This window comes from Alnus glutinosa, chromosome 6 (assembly GCF_958979055.1).
Source record: "Alnus glutinosa chromosome 6, dhAlnGlut1.1, whole genome shotgun sequence".
NCBI lineage: Eukaryota > Viridiplantae > Streptophyta > Magnoliopsida > Fagales > Betulaceae > Alnus > Alnus glutinosa.
In genome coordinates this window covers 1,831,812-1,855,627 of record NC_084891.1, presented here as the reverse complement: position 1 = coordinate 1,855,627, position 23,816 = coordinate 1,831,812, and the positions used below count along the sequence as shown (strand labels likewise).

Below are 23,816 nucleotides of genomic sequence, written 5' to 3'. Positions count from 1 at the left end.
CTTCTCTTTTTTCGTCATTGTGAAACAAGCTGCGGGAAAATATGTTTTACCGTTTTCCGCGATAAATGGCCAGAGTTCTGGTCTCAATTTCATCTTACGCAAGTCTTGACGTGCTTCGTGGTTGTCTTTGGTTTTACCGCTCATGTCCAATAGCGTGCCAAGTATGTTATCAACCACATTTTTCTCTGTGTGCATCACATCAATGTTATGGCGTAGTAATTGATATTTCCAATAAGGCAAATCATATAATACACTTCGCCTCTTCCAATCTACTTCCCCAACCTGCAGCTTCTGCCCAGTCCTTGCCCGATTGACAACACACTCTAACTGGCTCATGATTTCATCGCCATCCGGCACTTTGGGAGGACCAACCATTTCCTGCACACCGTTGAATCGTCTCTTGTTTCTTCTCCATGGATGATCCGGAGGCAACCATCGCCTATGTCCCATAAAGCAAAATTTTTTACCATAAGTTAGCCACGTTGATTGAGTTTCATGCCTACAACAAGGACATGGTTTCCGGCCATGTGTACTCCAACCTGACAAATCACCGTATGCCGGAAAATCATTTATCGTCCACATCAAGGCCGAATGCATTGTGAAATATTTTTTCGATGTTACATCAAAAGTTTCTACCCCTTCTTCCCATAGTTTTTTCAACTCACTTACAAGGGGTGCTAGATACACATCTATATTCTGTCCTGGTGCATTCGGACCAGGGATAATCAAGCTTAACATAAAATACGGTTGCTTCATGCACATCCAAGGAGGCAAATTGTAGGGTACTAACATTACCGGCCAAGTACTGTGACTAGAGGACATGTTCCCAAAAGGATTAAAGCCATCTGCCGCTAAACCAAGCCTCACATTTCGCGGGTCTGATGCGAATACTGGGTAACGTGAATCGAATGCCTTCCATGCTTCTCCATCGGCCAGATGCCTCAACACACCGTCTTTTGTACGGCCTTGAGCGTGCCACTTCATATGTGGCGATGTATGATGGGACATAAACAACCTCTGCAGCCTTGGTATTAGAGGAAACCAACGCAACACTTTGACCGGCTTTTTTTTTCAAACTTTTTGTCGACCCATCTTCATTAGTTAAGTCATCCTTCCACCTGGACTCATTGCAGAATGTACATTTGTCCAACTTTTCATTTTCCCTCCAAAACAACATACAACCTTTGCGACAAGCCGATATCTTCTCATACTCAAGGTCCAAATCTTTCAAGTACTTTTTTGCCTCGTATGTGTCTTTAGGCAAACTTGTGCCCGGAGGCATCAGCTCATTGATGAATTCAAGCAACATGGAGAATGATGTATTGCTCCAACCGCTCATACACTTAATACTATATAGACGCACAATAGCTCCCAATTTGCTATGTTTTGTATTTCCATGGAGTGGCGTATCGGCATCCTTTAGCAATTCTTCTAACTTATTCGGCACCCTGTTAGAGTCGTCAACCGCAACATCCACAGACTCGGATTCGGCTTCGGCGTTAACTCCCACTTCAGGCCCACCGACTTCTACACAAACATCGTGCATCACAAAAACGTCAGTAAGCATGTCTTGCATCCCACTGGAACCTCCAGTAAGCATGTCTTGCATCCCACTGGACCCCCCCCGTTCATGTGTTGTCTCGTTATGAACGGGAGGGACAGGTAATTCCCCATGCATTATCCACTCAGTGTAACCCTCAATAATCCCGGCACCTGACGTTAAATGGGCAAATACAACTTCACAAGACCATGATTTGCCCAACAAACACTTCTTACAGGGGCACACAATGACCCCTTGTCTACTCTCATGTTCACGTGCAAATTTCACAAACGCCATAACTCCGCGAATATACTCTCGCGAACTTCGCGGCAACTTCATCCAACTCTTATCCATCTTTCTAACTACATCATGTGAAGAAGAAAAAAATATTGAAAACTGAAAAGACATGGATACAGTCATGCATTGGTGGTCTGAACATTCATTCATCCATCATCATACAAACCAAAAAGATACACAAAACCAAAAAGTTAAGTTTCATGTATATATATATATATATATATATATATATATATATATATATATATATATATATTCGTTGGGCAGTTCGTGAGAAAAAAACACCGCTAGGTTGTCTGATTATGTCATTGATTATGTCATCTATATATACGTGTCATATATATATATAGCAGTTAAAATGCCTGTATTGTGTCGGGCTTATCCAATATGTCTGCAATAATCCCTGTTAAAATAATCATCTGATCAACCTTAATTAAAAGTGCAGATGCTTCAAATTAATCACTGCACACACACATGCATGCACAGAGAGAGAGAGAGAGAGGTTCAAACAAAACAATACCTTGCAAAAAATTTCTTAGAAATGATATCTTCAATATGAGCAGTCAATGATCCTAGCGATCACATCATCTATAAATGATACATGTTACTGTAAAGAAATCATGGTGGGTAGTTGGTAACATGTGATGGAAGGTACAAATAATTAGAAGTAAATCCAGTCAAACCTAAGCAGTCAAAAATCAAAATAAAAAAAGAAAGAATAAGCTAGAGAAAGCACTTCTCATTCTAGGATTATTGTAGGGAGAAATTATATGCACTAAGAAAAGATCATGGTGGTCCTTGAGATGCATCATCCCTATCCTTAATAAGCTCTGTAGCTGCCATTTGGTTTATCGTTGTTGCTAAAATTGCCTTGTTTGTAATGATGATAAGAGGCCCCCAAGCATGTCCTCATTGGCTCTTTCATGGAAGTAGTTAAAACTTACAAAATGGAGATGATAAAAAAGAATCTGAAGGGATAAAGACACCAATAAAATTTTTAGAGGCTCTCCTTTGAAGTGGATTTTTTGAAGGGACAGAAAAGAATCTAATTTGACAGTTAAATAATCGATGGGTCAATAAAATAAGCCATGCCATGACACTCACTAGTAGGAATCACGTAGGGGTGAGTGGTGGGGTAGCTATAGTTAAAGTGAATTATTTGGTGTAACCCACAAAAATATTTAAGTTTCTGAATGAGAGAGTGAACATTGAGATGATCTACCTGTACCTAGAAGTATAGACTTGGTTTAATCCATAGAATTTGTAACTGTTGAATGAGATTGTGGAGCCTTTGTTAATTATTGTATAATTGAGGGAGAAAGAGAGTATATTGTATCACAAGCATTATAAGTTTTGCATTATAATTAGGATCATATGATTGGATGAGCATTATAAGTTTTGCACATGTACAATATGCATCTTTTGTAAGCTAATCTCTACATATAAATGGTATATGCATATATATTGAGCCATTAGAATCAATCTTATAATAGGAGAGCCCTTCAAACCTTTTTTGATAAGTAAAAAAGGTTTGAAGGGCTCGCCACAGAGAATTTTTAAGCTGAAATTCAACAGAATTTATGAAAATTGTAAATATTCTAGACTTTTAAAGGCTTCGAAAAAACCCCAAAAATACCATGAAAGATGATGAAAAAAATTGATTCTTAAAGAAAACAGTCATTTTTTATTGAATAACTATACCGGGCGAACGGGAACACAGCTTTTGGAAAAGAGAATTTAATCAAACATTAACGTCAAGACTTTATAACTTATCTAGGAATTTATCGATTATTAATGCAAGGAGTCCTGAGTTTATTGTTTAAAATAAAATTAATTAATTTAAAAAAATAAAAATAAAAATAAAAAAAAAAAAATAAAAAAAACTTCTTCTCTTTCAAAAAATAAAAAAACTTCTTCTCTGTCAAGACTTTATAACTTATCTAGGAATTCAGGAAACAAAATGGCCAAATTATAGAACACAGCGTTTTGGTTCTATCTTGATGCTTGGGCCATGTGTAATATGTAACATATTCTGGTTATATATGCAACTATATTTCATTTTATTGTGTGATCCTTTTCCTTCTCTACTTTGACTTGTTTGGGCAATTGCTGTCTAAGAGTTAGACCATATACCAATTGTCTCAACTGTATTGGCTCAATCTTTGATTTGTATTCTGTAAGAGATGTATAGTTGTTCATATTTTTGACAGAGACAAGAAATGTCGTGTGCCAACATCTAAAGCAACATAAATCCCTAAGTTACCATAAACAAAAAAAAATATATAAATAAGAATGATACTGAATTACTGATAACAACTCTAACTATGGGTATTAATTAGAATGATAGATACAATAGGAAGAATGGAATGAAGTAAAGCACCGACATCTTTAGTTTATTGTGAGTTTTTAATCATGCATATTATTCTATATTTCTAGATGGTTGGGCATTATGATCCACAAGTTTGGCTTAGAGAATTGGACAGATGGAGGCTTGCTAGTGTGGAATGATTTGAAAAATAAAATATTATTAAGAAGAATGATTGAATAAAAGAACTCTTGTTGTTCTTACCTCATAAATAGTTCTGCGTGGTTGGATGAAGGTTTTGTGTCTGTTGCATATGATGGACTGAAGCTTGTCTTAATTGAGTTAGTTTGGTCCCATAAGAGAATATGCCATTGGTTTGTTTGTAGACAGAAATAGAAGCTTGAGCTTCTATTAGTTCAAGCTTTCATAATACATGAATTTTGGGAATGGGTCCTGGAACCCTTCTGTTTTAGTATTGGATTGGGCCCTTTAATTTCAATATTCGATTTTTAAAGGATCTGATTATTGTAGTTTAAGAGAAAATATTCCAATATTTGGAATTCTGGAAAGCCGATAGGTTTGGGGTATAAGGGAGGGTTCAATTAACTAAAGAGGTTTTTTTTTGCTGTCAGGTTTCTGTTTCATTGCCACTGTCATGTCTCCATTCTGCTATTTCCACCACTAGAAGCACTAATATCCTTTTGCAACACACAAATTTCAGGCTGTCTTGACACAATTAATAGTGAAAAAAAAAAAAAAAAATAGTGCACTTATGAACCATAACATTTTGAAGAAGTCAATTTTTCATTTTAAAATCCAGTTTTATATTAAACCCACTGGTGCGAAAGAAATCAAGAATCAAGAAATAACAAAAATGAATAGATAAAAAATGCAAACAAATGAAGATGGGGGTCGAATCTCAGATACGAAAAAATTGAAAAAGCAAGAAACATTTCACAAAAACTTCCGACAAACACCATTGGTAGATTCATTAAGATAATTCAAAGGAAATAAAAACACCCAAAAGAGAAAATATATAGTAAACAGCAAAAGAAAATCCAGTTTCATATTAAATTCACGGGTGTGTACGGAATCAAAACCTTTAAACCAAGTCCAATAAATAATTGCAAATTATAGCAAGCTAGGAAAAAAATCAATCAAACCTTTAAACCGGACGTGGGCCAGCGTACGTCGGGAAGGGGCGTGGGCTAGCTGAGACGCGTCGGAGCGTCGCCGGAGAAGATGACGTAGGGCCAGCCGGGGTCGACTTCTAGAGAGATGGCGCCGGAGAAGACGATGAAGGGAGAGAGAGAGAGTGCCGGAGAAGCTCAATGGAAGAAGCTAAGGCGCGCAGCAGCTGGGTGTGTGTCAGCGAGAATGGATATCTAGGGATTTCTATTTTTACAAGCTAGGTCTGGACAGTTTTAGAAAAACCGTCCGGAATTAGAAAATTCCAGACGGTTTTTCTAAAACCGTCTTTCTAATTATAGACGGTTTTATTATAACCGTCCGGAATTTTCTAATTCCGGACGGTTTTTCTAAAACCGTCCGTAAATTTTTTTTTTTCAGACGGTTTAATAAAAAACCGTCCACAATATTTTTTTTATAGACGGTTTTGAAAACCGTCTATGATAAAACCGTCCATAAAATCAGGTTTTTTAGTAGTGTAGATGTTGTACTCTGATTTACCTAGTACATATTATGGGGTATGAACTATATGTTGGCTTTGCGACACATCGTCGTGCCACTGTGAGGATCCATTTATATTTTAAGAGATTAATGTTTATGAAATGTTTTGTATAAAAAAAAAATGGGTCGTCACATCACAGGGATGACGTATCAGTTCAGAGTCTTCAAATATTCAAAGTTTATTTCTCTAATATGGAAAGGGCCTTATTATGACAAGATCAGTGTCACAAGCATCAAGAAGGAAAATTCAAACTCCAAGAAGATTCTGCAAAGTCTACAACTTAGCAAAAGTCAGATTCCGAATTTATCGTCCGAACGGCCTAGTGAAACGCTTGGACACTCATCAGTCAGTAACATAAACAATGATGCTTTTATACAGGTAGTCTTTTTATTCAGAGTCTACTCTTCAGTTGTGAGCTTCAAGAAGACTGTGCGGAATTCAAAACATGTTGAGCAGTTCCCTTGCAACCGTCCGGACGATGTGTTATACCGTCCGGACGCTCAACTGTCCAAAGAATCATCCGTCCGAACGACAAGAACTTTCCGCCTATACCTTTTTTTGTGTCGAAAAGCTTCAAACTGTTCCAACTTGCATCCGTCTGAACGTTTCAGCAGCACGGCCGAACGCCACTCAGTATTCGATCAGCTATGAGATTTCTTTCCAAAACACAGATATAGGAAGATAGCTGCAACCGTCTGGACGATGTGGATTCCCGTCCGGACGCTCTCATTCATAAGGCAAGTCATGCATTCAAAATACAGACGTCCGGATGTTAGTCTTCATGGTCCGGACGTTCGAGCTTCATATATGAAAATTGCGTGCATTAAATCAACTTTCCGGATGACAAATGCTATGGTCTGGACGAGCCAAACCTTGATATGGAAGTTGCGTACAGCTAAAGTGTGATCGTCCAAATGCGACTCAATTTAGGAAAGAATTTCAGCAAAATTTGGAAAGTCGATCGTACAATTGTATGTCCAGACGCCTTATATCTACCATCTAGACGGGGCCTAGATATTTCAAGCCAGACGCTCATTTGAATCTGTAGACTAAAAATAAAGACCCCTAGGCTTGAGAATTGTAAGAATTCGGTATTTAATTCCGTAGTGCTTAGAGAGTTATATTTTAGAGTTATTGTGCTGAGTTAGTCTCTCTAAAGTCATTGCCAAGTGCTGTTATTGTGCTGAATTGAAGTCTATCTTAGGGGTTGGCCCTAAGGTAAAAGATTTCATTGAAGACACCTTCAAGTAAAAGACTTGGTTGGGAGGCGTTCGTGTTGTGTTACATGTTAGAGTTCAAGGTACGACCACTGCATAAGTTTATGTGAGTGCTACTACTTTGTAACTAGTCTTATCTTCTAAATAATGGATATCCTGGGTTTGGCTACCTCGGAGTGGTTTTTCTTTTAACTAAGTTTCCACTTCATCAACAAAATATCTGTATCTTTTAATTCCGCATTTTGATATTTTGTTGCACACTATTGCACACACTTGTTAAAATTAGAAGTCTATTTAATTTTCAATTTGTATCAGAGTGGGTACATTCCATTTAAACGATTTAATTCCTAAGTGAGATCCTTATCTCTTTGTGGCTTCTATTTTTTTATTACACCTCTTATCATGGAATTCTCTCAGTTCTCTGAAGAAAATTATGATATTGATCTCTAAAGTTTTTGCTAAATTGGATAAAATTGTTTCTTCAAAAGAGCTCAAAAAAGTGAAGCAAGAAAAAGTGTCTTTGATTATACAATTATCTGAATCACATGTGTTGATTGATTCTTTGAAATCTGAGAATACCATGTTATTAACCTTATTGATATACTTGAGAATAAATTAAAGGAATCTGAAAATCTCTTGAAAAAATTCTCAAATGATAATTTGAAAAGCATGTTGTGTATTCATTCATATATTTCTAACAAGCTTGGTTTAACTGCTGATTTAAGTACTTCTACTTCAAATGCTTCTGATTCTAAATTAGATTCTGTTGATATTAAGCCTGTGATAGTAGATGTAGATTGTTTTGAAAATTCTTGCTTAAATAATTGTGTGAAGCCTAACTCCAAGGATTCAGGAACACAAAGTAAGTTTGTTCCTATTTGCATCATTGTGGGAATGTTGGTCATATTAGACCAAAGTGTTATTTATTAAAATCCCACAGACCTTGGAAGAAGCTGGAGGATTCCAGAAAAGGCTTTATTGAGAAAATCTCTTTAGATAAATATGTTCCGCCTCATAGGAGGCATATATCTCAAAGATGTAAGGACTTTGTTATTTGTGAAAATGTTAATCTTAAATTTGCAGAGCCTTTCAAGAAGCATTTTAGCAAACAAAGTTAGCCTACTTGCTATCATTGTGGTGTCTCTGGACACATCAGGCCACACTGTCCTCAGATCTAACATCAGCAGCCTCAGATCAGGAAAACAAAGCAAAAGATAGATAAGTCTAGCCCTAAACCTTCCAAGCCTCATCATGCTTTTCGGCAACAACGTTATTTCCTAAAAGGGATTCTCCCTCATGCCATCACTGTGGTAAGTATGGCCACACCAAAGCTGAATGCTTCAAAGTGAAGCCTCACAAGCCCAAGAAGAATTAGATTAATGAAGGGCTTGTCAACATGATGAAAAATGTCCTAGTCAGACTGATCAATTGGGACATGGCTCACACCCCTGCTCATAAGTAAAGAAGGTATAGATAAGGAAGAATGAGACCATTCACCCCTTGAGGGGGAGTGAGCTCACCTAGCAGATGAGGTCTGCCATGCCTAGGATTTTGGTTCCTAAACCCTAATGCATGTCAGGTATGTTTGCATTGCATTGTTTTTCATGCCATATCTTATTCATGCCTTGCATTCTGTTTGAGGAATCATTTATTCTATCCCCATTTTTTCTCTTGTTATCTTGAGAAACTTCTGCAGATATTGTTTTTTTTTTTGGATGACAGTTAAAAGCACGTCGGGTGGCTGCTTTTCTGTCTTGGTATTTATAAACCTCTCTTCCTGAGGACAAGTTTGATTTTACCTTACATGCTGGAACTAGATGTTATTTCCTTTTCCATAAGCCTGCCATTGTTGTTTTTCTATTTTAGTGTTTTCAACAAACAAAAAAAAAAAAGGATTTTTTTCTTTTCTTTTGATAGCTTTTTAGATAATGTATGTGTGCCTGATTTCTCAGTTCATTGTGCATTAATTGAATATGCTTATATATGATTGAGAGTTTATGCCTGATATCTACTAAGTTTTCATGTTGTATCTTAATTATAGATAGTTGCTTTTCTTATGCAATGAAATATTGTACACTATCCAAGGCTCCCCTAAGGTACATCATTTTCCTCTTTGACTTCTTATTTCTGAAAATTCTAATGAGAGAGATGTTTTTGATAAGATGGTCAAATTGATCAACATGCTAGTTGAACCTGGAGCCTAAAAATTCTAGCATTCTCTTTAGGTTGCAGCACCAAAAAGAAATAAGCAGTATTCTTCTGAATTCCTTGTTATATGCTTATATTCACTACTTCTGTGCTGAATTGGCTTTATACCTTGTCCTCCATGATTCAAGTAAAAACAATTAGGTGCTACATCTTAGGGGGGGTGTATCAGATGAGGGTGGCTAGGCCCTAGTAAATAATAAGGTTTGACTTTTGACTGATCTTTCATTGATTTTTTCTCTTGTTTAAAAAATCTGGTTGCTCTAAGTTATATCAGTAAACTTCATACCTTATTGAGAAAGCTTTCACACACACATGCATTGCATGAGTTAAGTAATCTATTTAAAATTTCTATCAACAACGAAATTTGTGCTTATTGAATACTTAACTCTTATTTATATCTTTGCATATTTTTGCAATGTTATTTGACTGCGTTATCAGTTAATTTTACATGTGTGTTTTAAAGCTAATTTTAGGAAAAAATATTTTTCTGTAAATTTTTCTCCAGTTTCAAATTTTCAATGTGAAGTGTACGGACGGACCTATTCTCACGTCCAGACAAGAGTAGTCTTGTTGTACGCTACCCTAGCAGTAGTCGTCTGGACGGTTAAGTGACACGTCCGGACGGGATCTCTACAGATTTAAGACTTGCGTTTCTTTCTCTGCCCTACACGGTAGTTTTATTGATTTATCATGTCATCTTGTGTGTAATTCTCCCGAATTTCTCCCGAGATTTTCGCATCCTCTGCACATCTCTTCTCATTCTATGATGTGTGTTGTGTCTTCCTTTGTTTTTTAAAAGTTTTTGCGCTTTTTAGAATATTGAAATATTTGTTGATTGGAATATTCTATTGAGATATTACGCATGAAAATCCTTTTCTATTTGTGTGCTAGGTTGATCTTGATATATTTATGCCTTATGAATAGCTGCATTGCTTATATTTTTTTTGGCATCCATTTGATAGCCATCTTAAATACCACATCTGACTAGAGAAGAACGACAGACAGCCAATTTTTCGCTGAAAGAGAGCATCCATTTCTTAAAGCCTTTTTTTTTTTTTTTTTTTTTTTTTTTTTTTTTTTTTACCAAAATCTGATGTGGTAAATACCACATTGGTGCCAAGTCAAGATGTAAATAAATGGGAGTAAAAAGAGGGTGTCAGTGTAGCAGTTCTCATCTAAGAGCATCAGTATCAAACTCTCTATTTCAAAACTTTCATTAAATATTGGAGAAACTTGTCAACTCCCCTGCATCAAACTCTGTATCGTTTCAGCAAAATAACTCATGTCAGATCTCTCTCCAAATTTAACACCCATCTTCCTTACGCCATTCCATTTTATATCATTTTATTTCATTCTCACGCCTTCTTCACTTTCCTCCGCATCTCTCTGTCGAGCGCCTTCTTCACTGTGTGTAGAAGTTTCTGGCGATTTCGAGAAGGAAACTCAGCCTTTTGCTTCCAGGCACTGGGCCAACATCGGTTGCTCCAAGCAGCAGCTTGAATCTGTGGTTCTCGGTTTTGGGGGTTCTGTCGTCTCCACTCGCAATTCCTCTGTCATATTTCTAAGCCCCAATCATCCAGCTCGTTTTCTTATTCATCGGCTTCGTCATCCTCGTTGTCGTGGGCTCCCTTCACGCCAATGATCGGGTCAAAGCTACCGGCTCAGTGGGGAAAAGATGAGGTTCATGAAACACTGAGAGAGTGTTGGGCATATGGCAGTTGAAGGCCGTGCACCACCACGTCGCTACTCTGGCCAACGCCTGACAGAGGAGAGCGACGCGTTGCCGTTGACGCTGTAGCTCCAAATTTCCCTTCCCAAACATGAGTTTCATTCTTTGTTTTCAATTGATTTAGGGTTTGAAATTCTGGGTTTCAATTGATTGTTGAGTTGTGGGTTGGATTTCTATTTGTGATGTTTTGTTGGATGATTCTTAATATATTGGGTTTTATTTTAAGGCTTGATGATTTGCCATGTTTTGGCCGATTCTAGTGAGAACTTGAGTTATCTGTTGATGGCTGATGGGGTGGTGTTTGATTGTGTAATTTTGAGATTTTGGTGGTATTGTGTTTATGTTTGTAATGGCTGGGAATTGAAGTTCTTGGTTTTGTGGGTAGCCGATTGTGGTGGGATTGTTTGAAGCCAAAACCAATTGGGTGTTTTGGTTGGTCGAGGATGGCCGAATGAGGGAGTTTTGATGTATGAAACTTTGATGTTCATGATAGTTAAAGTGGTTGCTCTCAAAACCAATAAAAAAAATATTTAATTAAAATAGAGAAATATTTAGAGAATTTGATGTAGGAAACTTTTTAAAAGTAATAGATAAAATAACAAAAGTATATTATTTGGCTAAAATTTAGAAAAAATTTGGAGAGCTTAATACAGATGCTCTAAGAAAGCCCAACTCCTTTATCTCAAATTACCGACTCAAAAAATTAAAGCTCGCGAATGCCGATAATATCATCACAACTAATAATTATATCATTAATATAGAGTGAAAGAATAATCATACCAGAATCAAACTTATGGATTGAAAATTTGGAATCATTGGAGCTAGAGACAAACCTGACCCATGACTATAGATGAGTTGAATTTGGCATACCAAACTCAAGAAGCCCTTTTTAACCCATACATAGTACACGACAGAACTGACATAATTGGTATGTACTATCACTAGTATACATAGAGGTGGCTGCATATAAACTTCTATAGCAAGATTGCCATTGAGAAGACATTTTGCACGTCCATCTAAGAAAGGTCCCAATGACGCCGCAAACACTTACAATTGCAAGGAGAGAGTGAACAACATTAAGGCAATGCAATCCATTGGTTCAAATCTCTCCCCATAATCAATTTCATACTCTCGGTTGAACCCCTTGCCACAATACGTGTGCCTTATATCATTCAATGAACCCATCTGATTTGGTCTTAAGTATGTAGACTCACTTGCCCTAGTCTACAATAGGTTTCCCTAGAGGTAGATCAATTAAGTCACGAGTGTGGGTTTTGATAAGGTTATCAAGTTCTTCATACATAACTTTCTGCTAAAGAGAGTTAGCAATAACTTCACAAAAGGAATCATGAGGTACGGTGCATGTAAAATAGTAATGGCAGAATAGTAACATATCTCGGGAATGGAAGCCTTGGCACTATCAAGTTTTCCAAACAGATATGATCTATACACAAAAGCCTCACAACTCTCGCACAACAGTCTTACATGGCAAGCATATTTTATTGTTTTTTTTGTTTTTTGGTTCCTGCGGCTAGAAAACACTGGAGAGGGGGAAAATCAAATTTCATTTCCCCGCACCACTGCCCAGTCCCTATCTCTCTCTCAAATTTCTGTCCGTACAGCTCGCCCCATCGCCCGTCGCCGGTCGCCCCCGTCGTCCGTCGTCCGTGTCTTCCCCCTCCGGCAGGCAGATCCTCTCCAGCTCTCTCTCTCTCTCCGGCGTATTTCCTCTCTCCGGCGGTTCCCACTCCGCCAGAGACGGTCGTCCGTCGTCTTCCCCCTCCGGCAGATCCTCTCCAGCTCTCTCTCTCTCCGGCGCTTCCCGCTCCGCCAGATTCGGTCGCCCGTCGTCTTCCCCCTCCGGCAGATCCTTTCCAGCTCTCTCTCTCTCTCTCCGGCGGTTTTCCTCTCTTCGCCGTTCTCTCTCGGCGTCCGGCGTCCGCCCTTCTCTTCGCCGTTCTCTCTCGGCGTCCGGCGTCCTCTGTCGTCCGGCAGATCTCGTCCCAGTCCAGCTCTGTCTCCGGCAGATCTTCTCTCCGGCGGGCAGGTATTTTTTTTTTTTTTTTCTTTTTTGCTGCTACATTCTGTTTGAAATTTTGATTTGGGGTTTTTTTGTTTTTTTTTTTGTTTTGGCTGCTAAATTCTCTGGCATTTCAGTGAACTATGGTTTTGCAGCTTTGTTGTTTTGCATTTTGCTTTATTAAAATTTTTGGGTTGTTTTTCCATTGCACACAAGGTGCTTGATAAAATGTTCCACTAAGCTGGCTAGTAGATTTCATACATGTTGTAGATTTTCGTGGATTTGGACTAATTTACTGGCTAGTAGATTTGTTTGTTTGTAAAATGGAAGGAAGAAAGGCCTTTGCTCGACATCATTTGAGCAATGATGGCAGAAATTTTGTCTTAAACAACATCATTGCCTTCCCTATGATGAATATTGAAAATTCTCATTCCCAATCCCTTAGCACTTGTTGACTGAGATGCCATATTTTGAAAGTGTTTGGCCCATGTTGAATAATATGTGGATAACGCTTTTTTGGTGCTAAATAAAATGTGGATAATGTTGGTTACTATGATTTTTATTTTTTGTAGATTTGAAATGTTTGTGTTAATGTGTTTTTTAGATCGGTTTGTGTTTGGATAAGGCTATGCTGGTGGAAATGAAATTTGGCTTTGTTTTTTGTGGTGGTGGCGGTGCACATGGAATGGGATTTAAATGAAGGTTTGGTCTTTTGGGGGTTTAGATGAGTTCATACGTTTGGATAGGCTTTGTTGCTGCAAATGAAATGTGGGTTATGTTATTGCTGTTGTGCGTCAAATTAGTTAGTATGCCGTTTCTTTCTGAAACCGTATTGTGTTTAATTTGGGTTTTGGTTTTTTGGGGTTTTAGATGGGTTTCCATATTTTGATAAGTTTCTCTTGGTGTACATGAAATTTAGGCGTTGATGTTAATTTGATTTTTGTTCTTAATATGCACAAGTGATAGTTGATTGTCAAAACCCTTATGTGGGTTTCAGTTTAGATGAGTGTTTATGTTAGGATAAGGCTGTGTTGGATGTGAAAGGTTACGTTGTTAGGCTGTTTTGTTTTCTTAATCTTTTAAAGTAATACTTGAATCTTGAAATTATTTGGTTTTGTTTGGTTTGGGTTTGTGGTTTAATTTTGTGGTTTGTGGTTTGTTTGGGTTCTAGATGGGTTTCTTTTGTTGGTTTAGGGCTCTACTGGTACAAAGAAAACCAGGTTGCTATTGAGGCTAAAATAAGCTCATATTATTTCTTCTTGCTACTATATTTTAGTTTGGTTATGCTACTCTGCCAACTTCTTATCTGGGCTTAGCGGTTAGATATGGATGCTATTGCTTGTCTGAGACCGTTTTTGGTGTATATTAGATGTGGGTTTCGCTAGTTTTGGATTTAAGTTTGTTTCTATTGGACAAGGCTGTGTTGTTATTGTGAAATGCATGTTCTGCTTTACTAGAGATAGGTTTCATTCTATGGGGTTGTCTAATGGGTTTTTATATGTTGTTTTGGACATTTTACATTGTGGAATTTGGATAAAATAGGTTTGCTTATTTAATCTGATAAAGTTCGGTTCTCTTAGGTTGTCAAATGCATATCCATTGTTTCGACTGTTTCTTAATCTGCATAAGCTATGTCTATGGGGAAATATAGGCTTTGTTATTATCATCCTTTGGTTGGACCTGTTAGAATCTTCTATGGATTTATATGCTTCAGTGGCACTCTTTTGCCTTCTCTTTGCTCTGAATAGGAATGCTAGTGACACAGGGAGAGAGCAGGCAAAATGTGTTATTCTTAATGAAAAGAAAGATTCAATGATTATGTATCACTTTTCTGTGCTTCCATGGTTGGATAAGTTTTGTTTTATTGATGATGAAATGCGTGTTTTTGTTTCAACATGCTTGGACCTGTTTGGTTTTTTTGGAACTTGTTAGCAGCCAAAATGATGTGCATGCATTATCATTTTATGTGTGCATTCATGTCAACATTTTCCTTTATCTTTAAAGGTACAGAATGTTAGCTTTAAAGTAAGGACATGGTTGTTCATTTTTCAGGTTTACAATTTCTGAGTTAGACGCAGTGAAAAAACCTGGCCCAGAGAACAAAGAAATCAATTATCGATGCTATGCTGTTAATTATCCATCTTCCGATGAAGTCATTACTTCCACATTGAGACCAATGTAATAGTTAATGGTATTTGATGTACATTTTTGTTGTCATTAAAGATGGGTGTATATTGATGTATATTTGACGTACCTTTACCTTTTGATATGTATTTGATGTGAATGTATATATATTTGTACAGTTAAGGTGCGGAATGTATATTTAATTTACATTTTGATGGGCATTTTGATATAAGTATTTTGATATACAATTTGATGGGCATTTTGATATATACATTTTTTGAACTCTGCATGGTGTATGAATTAAAGATAAAATTGTACAAATCTCACAAAGAATGGGTCTGATCAACTATGTAGAGTAGAAATTTTATTTAGGCTATGTGAAAACGGCTAGGTTCTTCAGGTTCATATCTTCAGGTTCATATTTTACTTTCGCTTTTTTTCCTTGTCCAAAGTTTTCTTCCGAAATGAGATTTTGCATTTTATGTTCAATTTATGTTTTAATGTATGATGTTCAATGGATCTCTTTTACCATGTCAATATGGTATGTGCTATTGTTCGGTAATTTGTCCTTGTCAATTTGGCTTTGGCTGATTTTTTTAATTTTTTTTTTTTCTTTTTGTTTGGTTTTGTTCTTATATATATGCTGATTAGTAAGTGGGATTTAGAGAAAAATAAAAACAGTAATTAGAATAATTATCATCAGCGACTTTAACGAGTCATCGACCAGCTTGGCCATACTTGACAATTAATTTCATTTCAAGACCCAAGTCCAACAAACATTTACTCACAAGTAGACAGACAGAGAGAACTAAGACTATATTGATCATAGAAATCAAGTTTAACACTCTCCACAGGGGAAACCACTCTGAAGCAAGCTAAAATAGGTTTGAAGCATGCCCAAGCCTCCAAAAGTTTTTCCAAGTGGGATCCTAGTATACAATTAAAATACAGAGAACTCTGCATCACTGAGGGCACCGTCTGAATTTCGGAAATTGTGCTTCTCCATAGCACATTTGTAATTGTAATAATTACAAGTGTGCCATGAAGAAGCATTTTTTTTTGGATGAATTCCAGAAAAAATGCTTCTCCCAAGCATTACCCCCGTCCCTATCATGGTCGCAAAGAATAAATATCCGCTTCAAGGCTCGAACACATCTGGGCCTCAAAGTCTGTTTCCTGATCAAATAGTGGACCTGTTGGATGAAGCACAACTTTTTGTGCATATTAGAAAACTTCAGGGATTCTGAAAATTAAAACATTTCAACATTAAACTCCAAAAACTAGAACGAGAATGCAAGAATCAAACATTGCTTCAAATAATCAGAGTCATCCAACTAAATGCGGGATATATTAAACCAAAATCAGATCCTAGTAATCACTAGCTTTAGGTCAAATTCTCAAGTACAATCTTTTTTAAAAAGAACAGAAAGAAAGTAGCCAATTGTTCTTATTTAATATGGATTCTATTTGATTTAAGAAGCCGGTCCTTGTTCAAACCAAATTATTGTAAGCATGTAACTCTTAAGCCGTGGGCATCAAAAAAAAAAAACAAGAAAATCAGAAAATAGTATTTGGGGTCATTTTAGCATAGTAGTATAATTATATCCACGAGCAATTGAAATACCAGTTGCTCAGTAAAAAATCCTATTATTGGACCTACGGGAATCACACACCAAAGTATATTATGTTGAAAAATGTCAAGTAGGCAGAGCACCAATATCACTTCAACACACTGCATCAGAGAAGTACAGGCATCAAAACATGTAAAAACCCATAAACATATTCTTCTAGAAGGCAATTGAAATCATTCTAAAACACCTAGCCTATTTTTAGTTTAGGGGATGGTAAACTATAGTAATGAAGCACAACAGAAGGAGTAAAATCTACAACACAATGATTATGGGATATAAAAATGAACTAAACCACAAGAACAAACAGTAGATGACCATAAATTACAAGCTCATATATATATATATATATATATACTGGGACCTCAAAATACACTCTACATGTGAAGGGAGATCGAATACCATCCAAAATATAACTCCTATTCCACCAGCATAGCCTTATCCAAACACAAACCGATCTAAAAAACACATTAACACAAACATTTCAAATCTACAAAAAATAAAAATCATAGTAACCAACATTATCCACATTTTATTTAGCACCAAAAAAGCGTTATCCACATATTATTCAACATGGGCCAAACACTTTCAAAATATGGCATCTCAGTCAACAAGTGCTAAGGGATTGGGAATGAGAATTTTCAATATTCATCATAGGGAAGGCAATGATGTTGTTTAAGACAAAATTTCTGCCATCATTGCTCAAATGATGTCGAGCAAAGGCCTTTCTTCCTTCCATTTTACAAACAAACAAATCTACTAGCCAATAAATTAGTCCAAATCCACGAAAATCTACAACATGTCTGAAATCTACTAGCCAGCTCAGTGGAGCATTTTATCAAGCACCTTGTGTGCAATGGAAAAACAACCCAAAAATTTTAATAAAGCAAAATGCAAAACAACAAAGCTGCAAAACCATAGTTCACTGAAATGCCAGAGAATGTAGCAGCCAAAACAAAAAAAAAAGAACAAAAAAACCCCAAATCAAAATTTCAAACAGAATGTAGCAGCAAAAAAGAAAAAAAAAAAATACCTGCTTGCCGGAGAGAAGATCTGCCGGAGACAGAGCTGGACTGGGACGAGATCTGCCGGACGACAGAGGACGCCGGACGCCGAGAGAGAACAGCGAAGAGAAGGGCGGACGCCGGACGCCGAGAGAGAACGGCGAAGAGAGGAAAACCGCCGGAGAGAGAGAGAGAGAGCTGGAGAGGATCTGCCGGAGGGGGAAGACGACGGACGACCGAATCTGGCGGAGCGGGAAGCGCCGGAGAGAGAGAGAGAGCTGGAGAGGATCTGCCGGAGGGGGAAGACGACGGACGACCGTCTCTGGCGGAGTGGGAACCGCCGGAGAGAGGAAATACGCCGGAGAGAGAGAGAGAGCTGGAGAGGATCTGCCTGCCGGAGGGGGAAGACACGGACGACGGACGACGGGGGCGACCGGCGATGGGGCGAGCTGTACGGACAGAAATTTGAGAGAGAGATAGGGACTGGGCAGTGGTGCGGGGAAATGAAATTTGATTTTCCCCCTCTCCAGTGTTTTCTAGCCGCAGGAACCAAAAAACAAAAAAAACAATAAAATATGCTTGCCACGTAAGACTGTTGTGCGAGAGTTGTGAGGCTTTTGTGTATAGATCATATCTCTTTTCCAAAAGTCATGCTAATGAAGACCGCACAGGCGTTGGATGACTATGTAGGTGTCGTTTTGTGTCTAGACAATATGTAGAGGCACCCGATTTTGAAAGAAAACCGTACGTGTGGCGACGGTTTCCAAAACACTTTACAATAGGCCACAGAAAAAGCCTGCTCTAGCATCTATCTTAGAATAATGTACTGGGTAGCTACCTTGGGTGGCACCGTAGCTAACCAATAGTTTAGGGAGGAACAGAGTATTTATATATTGCATGTGATTTTTTTGAGAATTTTCTTATATATATAAAAAAGAGAAGAGGCTTTTTAAGGTATTTTTTGCTTAGTGATTTTAGACAAAAGGTAATCATATATGTCTTTTTTTTTTTTTTTTTTTTTTGGTTCCAAGGTCGCCTTTCGAACAACTTGCGTGGACATTATGACTGAAAAAATGATATTTGCACAACGTTGTTGTGCACCAATCACTTCTCTTATAATTGGATAGAACAATTTTTGAATAAATAAAAGGCAACAAAATGTCTCTTTTTATGTGATCCGGTCAAAGTAGGTACAAAAGAAAAGCCTAAAGGTCTATTTGGATGCAAGTAGAAAATATTTTTTATTTGCTACAGTGTTTTTTTTTTAAAAAAAAAAAATCATATTTTATTCAACTTTTTCAAAAGCACATTATATTTTATTCAATTTTTTCTCATTTTATCTCACAAAGTCAAACCTCGAAATTCACACACAAAATAAGAATTGAATTATGATTTTAAAAATCGAACACCTAAACACATTGCATTATAAGTGATCCACGACTCTCCATGGTCTGGTCATGCATCTTTGGTCGCTCACAGTTTTTTCATTTTTTCAGTTTTTCTTTTTTATTTTTTTTATTTGTTTTTAATATGATGCAAGGGTATAATAAATATTTTGAATAACGTATATTACACATTACGCAATTTTTGTTGACTTTAATATAAAATCTTAACGAGGATAAGTGAAAAGGGTTAAATAGTTAAAAGGAGTCAATTGTAACTTTTTAAAGTTTGAAGAATATTGTAAATTGGGTACAAGTTATTAAAGGGGAGTAATAAATGTAATTGAATTTGGCTTAGGTGCTTAAAAGAAAAAGAAATAATAAAATTATAGTATATACATTATAGTTTTTTCAACGGTTCAGATTTAATTTCAATCACTCTATTTTATAAAAAGAATTAAAATTAAATCTAAATCATTGAAAATGTTTTAATTTTTTTTTTTATAATACCTAAGCTAAATCCAGTGTAATTTCCCCTTTATTTAAATATCTTCGTCGAACCTTAATTTGATGATCGATCATATGACACCGGAGAGATTAAGATCCAATTGAGTTATGAAGAAATTATCATAATTTAAGTAAAAACAAGACCCAACCAAATTCAAGAGTGAGAAAAAAAAAAAAAAAGAAAAAAAAAAAAAGAAAAAAGAATTATTGTATTTTATATATATACATGCATGATCGACTTGCACACTTTTATTTTATTCTCTATAGGCATCCCAACTAATTAATCCAGTGATTAGCCCACCTTAATGATTTGTTAATTAATCAGCTACGTACAACTGGCAGGCCCAAACCCAACCCTCCCTCCAGCAAGATCGTACACCACCTCCAACCTTCTCTGCTGAACATTCCCAAAGATCGCCACGTCACTCGCTTCACTATTCCCGGCAAAAGCCAAACAAACCTGCGAGATTTTTTCAGCGTAGTACACCCCCACCTCGTCCAGCTCCACGTCGATCCCGCCGCTGAAAGAGAACGATATTACCGGGAACGTAACATCGTCGAAGCTGGTGAGATCGTAGCACGTGTCTAGTATCTCGTACGCGTCCGTCAGAGGATATTCTTTCATTGCCTCCCGAAATGCCGTCCTCAATGGGCTGTACGCCGCGGGCGGCAGGCGAGTGATGACAGTCCCCGAGTCGATGATGCTCCCAGAGGTCGAGAAAACCGAGGCGGCGATCGCTAGCCTTCTTCCTGCAACGCTTATTCCCGTGATGTCGAGGCCGTAAAACGACGTGCCGCTGAAGCTCTTCGACAAGGGCGTGAAATTGAGGACGTTCGAAGCTCCGTCGCTGCCTTTCCCGAAGGTGAGGTGGCCGGTGGAGCTGGAGGTTGAGGGGAGGCAGTAGGAGAAGTAGTGGCCGTACTTGGGTGCGCTTTGTTGGACGAAGGAGAGTGGGTTGCGGGCAAGGCCGAGCAGCCCAGCTGAGCCGGCGAAGAGGCCTTTGTTGTTCTCGCCGCAACCGAAGAGGAAGTTGTCGAACACGTCTGTTGGTGTGAGGGTCAGCGTCTCTTGGGCAAGGAATCCAACGGAAAACGACTGGTCGCCGTATTGTATGCCGTACAAGCATGTGGAGTCAGAGCAACCCGGTGCTATGCCTGCATGCAAATTTCTATTTATATGGAAAGTATTTGGCACACGACACTTACCAAAGTATATTACCATGATTATATATATATATATATATGAGTAATATTTTTTGCATAATTTTTACATAACTTTAACTTCTTTTCTTTCTTTCTTCTTTTTTTTCTTTTTTTTTTTTTTTCTTTTTTTTTTTAATTTTATGATCAATCATTAAATTTGTTTTTCTACATGTGAGTCATAAATATTCAATAGTTGATCTTAAAAAATAGTTGTTAGAGTGCCGAAATTATTTGTATCACCTGTGGCAGAATTGAGCTGAGAGCACGAATTTGAGCTACACGTGACATTTGTGTAAGTGTTGGATGCTGATGGGTTGAAGATTGGTTCCTTTTGTTTGTAGCAAGTTTGGGTGCAAGGCTCACATTGGGTCCAAGTGACGTCACTGCCGGTATCAAATACGAGCGTCAAGTCCTTTTTGGGTGTGCCGAGGCCAACGGTCACGACGTAATTGCCCGAGCCAATGGTGCTACCGGTCTTGGCCGGGATATCGGCGGAGGCCTCTACGTCCCTCAAATCATCTCCGCCACTGCCGGCCAACATTTTGGAGAGCCTGGAGTGGATTGACTTCACCCTTGCCTCGTCATGTTGCAGGATTTCAGCGTGGGTGGGAGTTTTTGCTTTGTCTTCATGAAGGTGGGAGCATGGACCATATTTGTGTACCACTTTCAAGGATGATTTTCTTTTTGGGCCTGTGTTTTTAATTCCCAATCAGTTAGAACACATTCACATCTAATATTAACAAAAAGATCAATATGTGTATTAATTTAGTTTATTAAATTGACATTTATCTTAAAAATATGTGATTTTTACGTGAATTTTCATTAAGATTAACAGAGTATGCAATTATCATGCACAATTTTTTTTTTAAATAAAAAAGTACGCATGAGAATTACGTGCCGTAAGGATCAATATGTGTCAATTTAATAAATTAAATTAAAGAAAGAAAAAAAAATCCTTCATTTGTAAATTACATACATCCAAAAAAACTATTCTTACAGTTGTCAATTTGACAAAGCTCACCAAAAATGAAGCCGGTGATCATGAAAAGACAATGCAAAAATGAACAAAGCAAAAATGCGTATGGGAATTATATGCTTTAATTAAGGACATATGTTAGTTTAATAAATTGAGCAAGAGAATTGGACAACAAAACTTGCTTTGAAGAGTAGAATTTGTGCTTAAAAAAGCAAATTGGTTATGTTTGTTAATGCTTTTTAGATAATGTCATTTTTTTTCTTTTTCTTTTTCTTTACTTTATTGCTTGAAAAAAATGTTCTTATGTGACATAAAAGTGAAGTTGTTTTGAATGATATGTAAGTATTTTATATTTTGGATTTGTTAATTTTTTGTTTTGGAAATTAAAAAAAAAAAAAAAAGTGTTAAAAAATCAAAGAAAATTGATCATTCAATTCCCTTAAAACCATTATTGCAATGATCACATACTCACAGCCTATTCGTAGGACGTGCAATAGCTGTCTTTGTCCAAACAGTGTATGATATATAATAGAGATATGATATGCTTCCAACTTTTATACAGCTTTTTTCAAACTAATTATTGGATCTGTTGGGATTTATAAGTTGTACAAAGGTTGTAAACGTATCATAATTCTATATAATATTCATACTTATAACTTCATGGGAGACATTATGTGTCCTACTTACCAAAATACCCTTGAGCATGCGAAATTAAATATTATTTTGTGAAAAATACACATATACCCTTTAAACTACCACTCAATTGTCAATATCCCTCCCAAACAACCAATTGTGTCAATGTCCTCCCTCAAACTAAGAAGACATGTCAATGTCCCCCCTAAAATCAACAAAAAGACAAAAATGACTATAATTTTTTTTTCAATAAGACAAAAATGTCCTTATAAATTCGAAAAAAAAAAAAAAACTAAAACTAAAAAATTAAAAAAAAAAATTAAAAACGAAAGAGAATGATATTTTTTTTCAAAAAAAAAAACAAAGGAAAAAATAACTAAAAATTATTAAAAAAAAAACAAATGAAAAAAAAAAACCCCCGTTTTTATTTCTTATTATTTTTTTTTTATAACTTTTTGTTATTTTGGATTTTTTTTAAATAATTTTTTTAGTCTTTTTTTAAAAAAAAAATTTTTAATAATTTTATGAAGGTTATTTTTGTTATTAGTGGGATATTGACATTTTTCGGTAGTTTAAGGGGAAGATTGACACAATTGGTTGTTTAGAAGGGACATTGACAATGGAGTGATAGTTTGAGGGGATTATATGTACTTTTTCCTATTATTTTCTTTGTAGTTAACCCTAGTTTCTTTGGTTGAGTACGTTTTTGTAACTCGAGCTAACTTATTTAGATAGTTTGTTTAAACTTGATTTATTTATTTTTTGCATGAATTCTAACTTATTCACAAACTCATTAGATTTTGAAGAGAGAGAGAGAGAGAGAGAGAGAGAGAGAGAGAGAGAGTTTTGTGACAAACCTTTGGAAGAAGGGCCGCAAGTAGTTGATGGTAGAAGAGAGCTGACTTGCAGGGTATGAGTATGATGATGAAGAGGGTTGCTTTCTATTTTCTCTCTTCGTGCAAAGGCAAATCCCAGCTTGTTTGAAGAAGAAGAAGAAAGAATTAATACAAGAGTGCTGATGATCAAGAGGAAAAAGCTAAGGAAAGAGGAGGAAAGAGGAGGAGTGGCCATTGTTTAGCCTTCTCTCTAGCTCTCTCCACTATGTTTCTGTTGCATGTGAACAATTCTTATTGTCTTAATTTGTTGGCCTTATTTATAAGATAATTGGCGATAAAATAGATTGTCAAATCTTCGACATCACATTTTCTATTTCAGGTACTCATATAATTGAGCTTTATATAGTGGGGCTTTAGATAAATTTGTCTTAATTTGTGTCATTTTTGCTTTTATTACCGCTTTATGTGGCCATATTGAGATGACCAGGTCACTAACTTGTTTGTCCTATTTTTTACC

The 23,816-nt window shown here is 36.8% G+C and overlaps 2 protein-coding genes across 2 annotated transcripts; one reads left to right on the top strand and one right to left on the bottom strand.

Moving 5' to 3' along the window:
- Positions 1-10,895: 10,895 nt before the first annotated feature.
- LOC133870568 (uncharacterized) lies at positions 10,896-15,278 on the top strand. Its single transcript, XM_062307729.1, has 3 exons — positions 10,896-10,937; positions 12,522-13,033; positions 15,059-15,278. Exons 1-3 carry the CDS (start codon positions 10,896-10,898, stop codon positions 15,186-15,188), a joined length of 684 nt encoding a protein of 227 aa, XP_062163713.1. The 3' UTR covers positions 15,189-15,278.
- Positions 15,279-19,976: 4,698 nt separating this feature from the next.
- Positions 19,977-23,534, bottom strand: LOC133870566 (aspartyl protease family protein At5g10770-like). Its single transcript, XM_062307727.1, has 3 exons — positions 23,321-23,534; positions 21,095-21,544; positions 19,977-20,800 (listed from the first exon to the last, which is right to left on the bottom strand). The coding sequence occupies exons 1-3, from the start codon at positions 23,532-23,534 to the stop codon at positions 19,977-19,979; spliced, it is 1,488 nt and encodes a 495-aa protein (XP_062163711.1).
- Between the last annotated feature and the right edge of the window lie 282 nt (positions 23,535-23,816).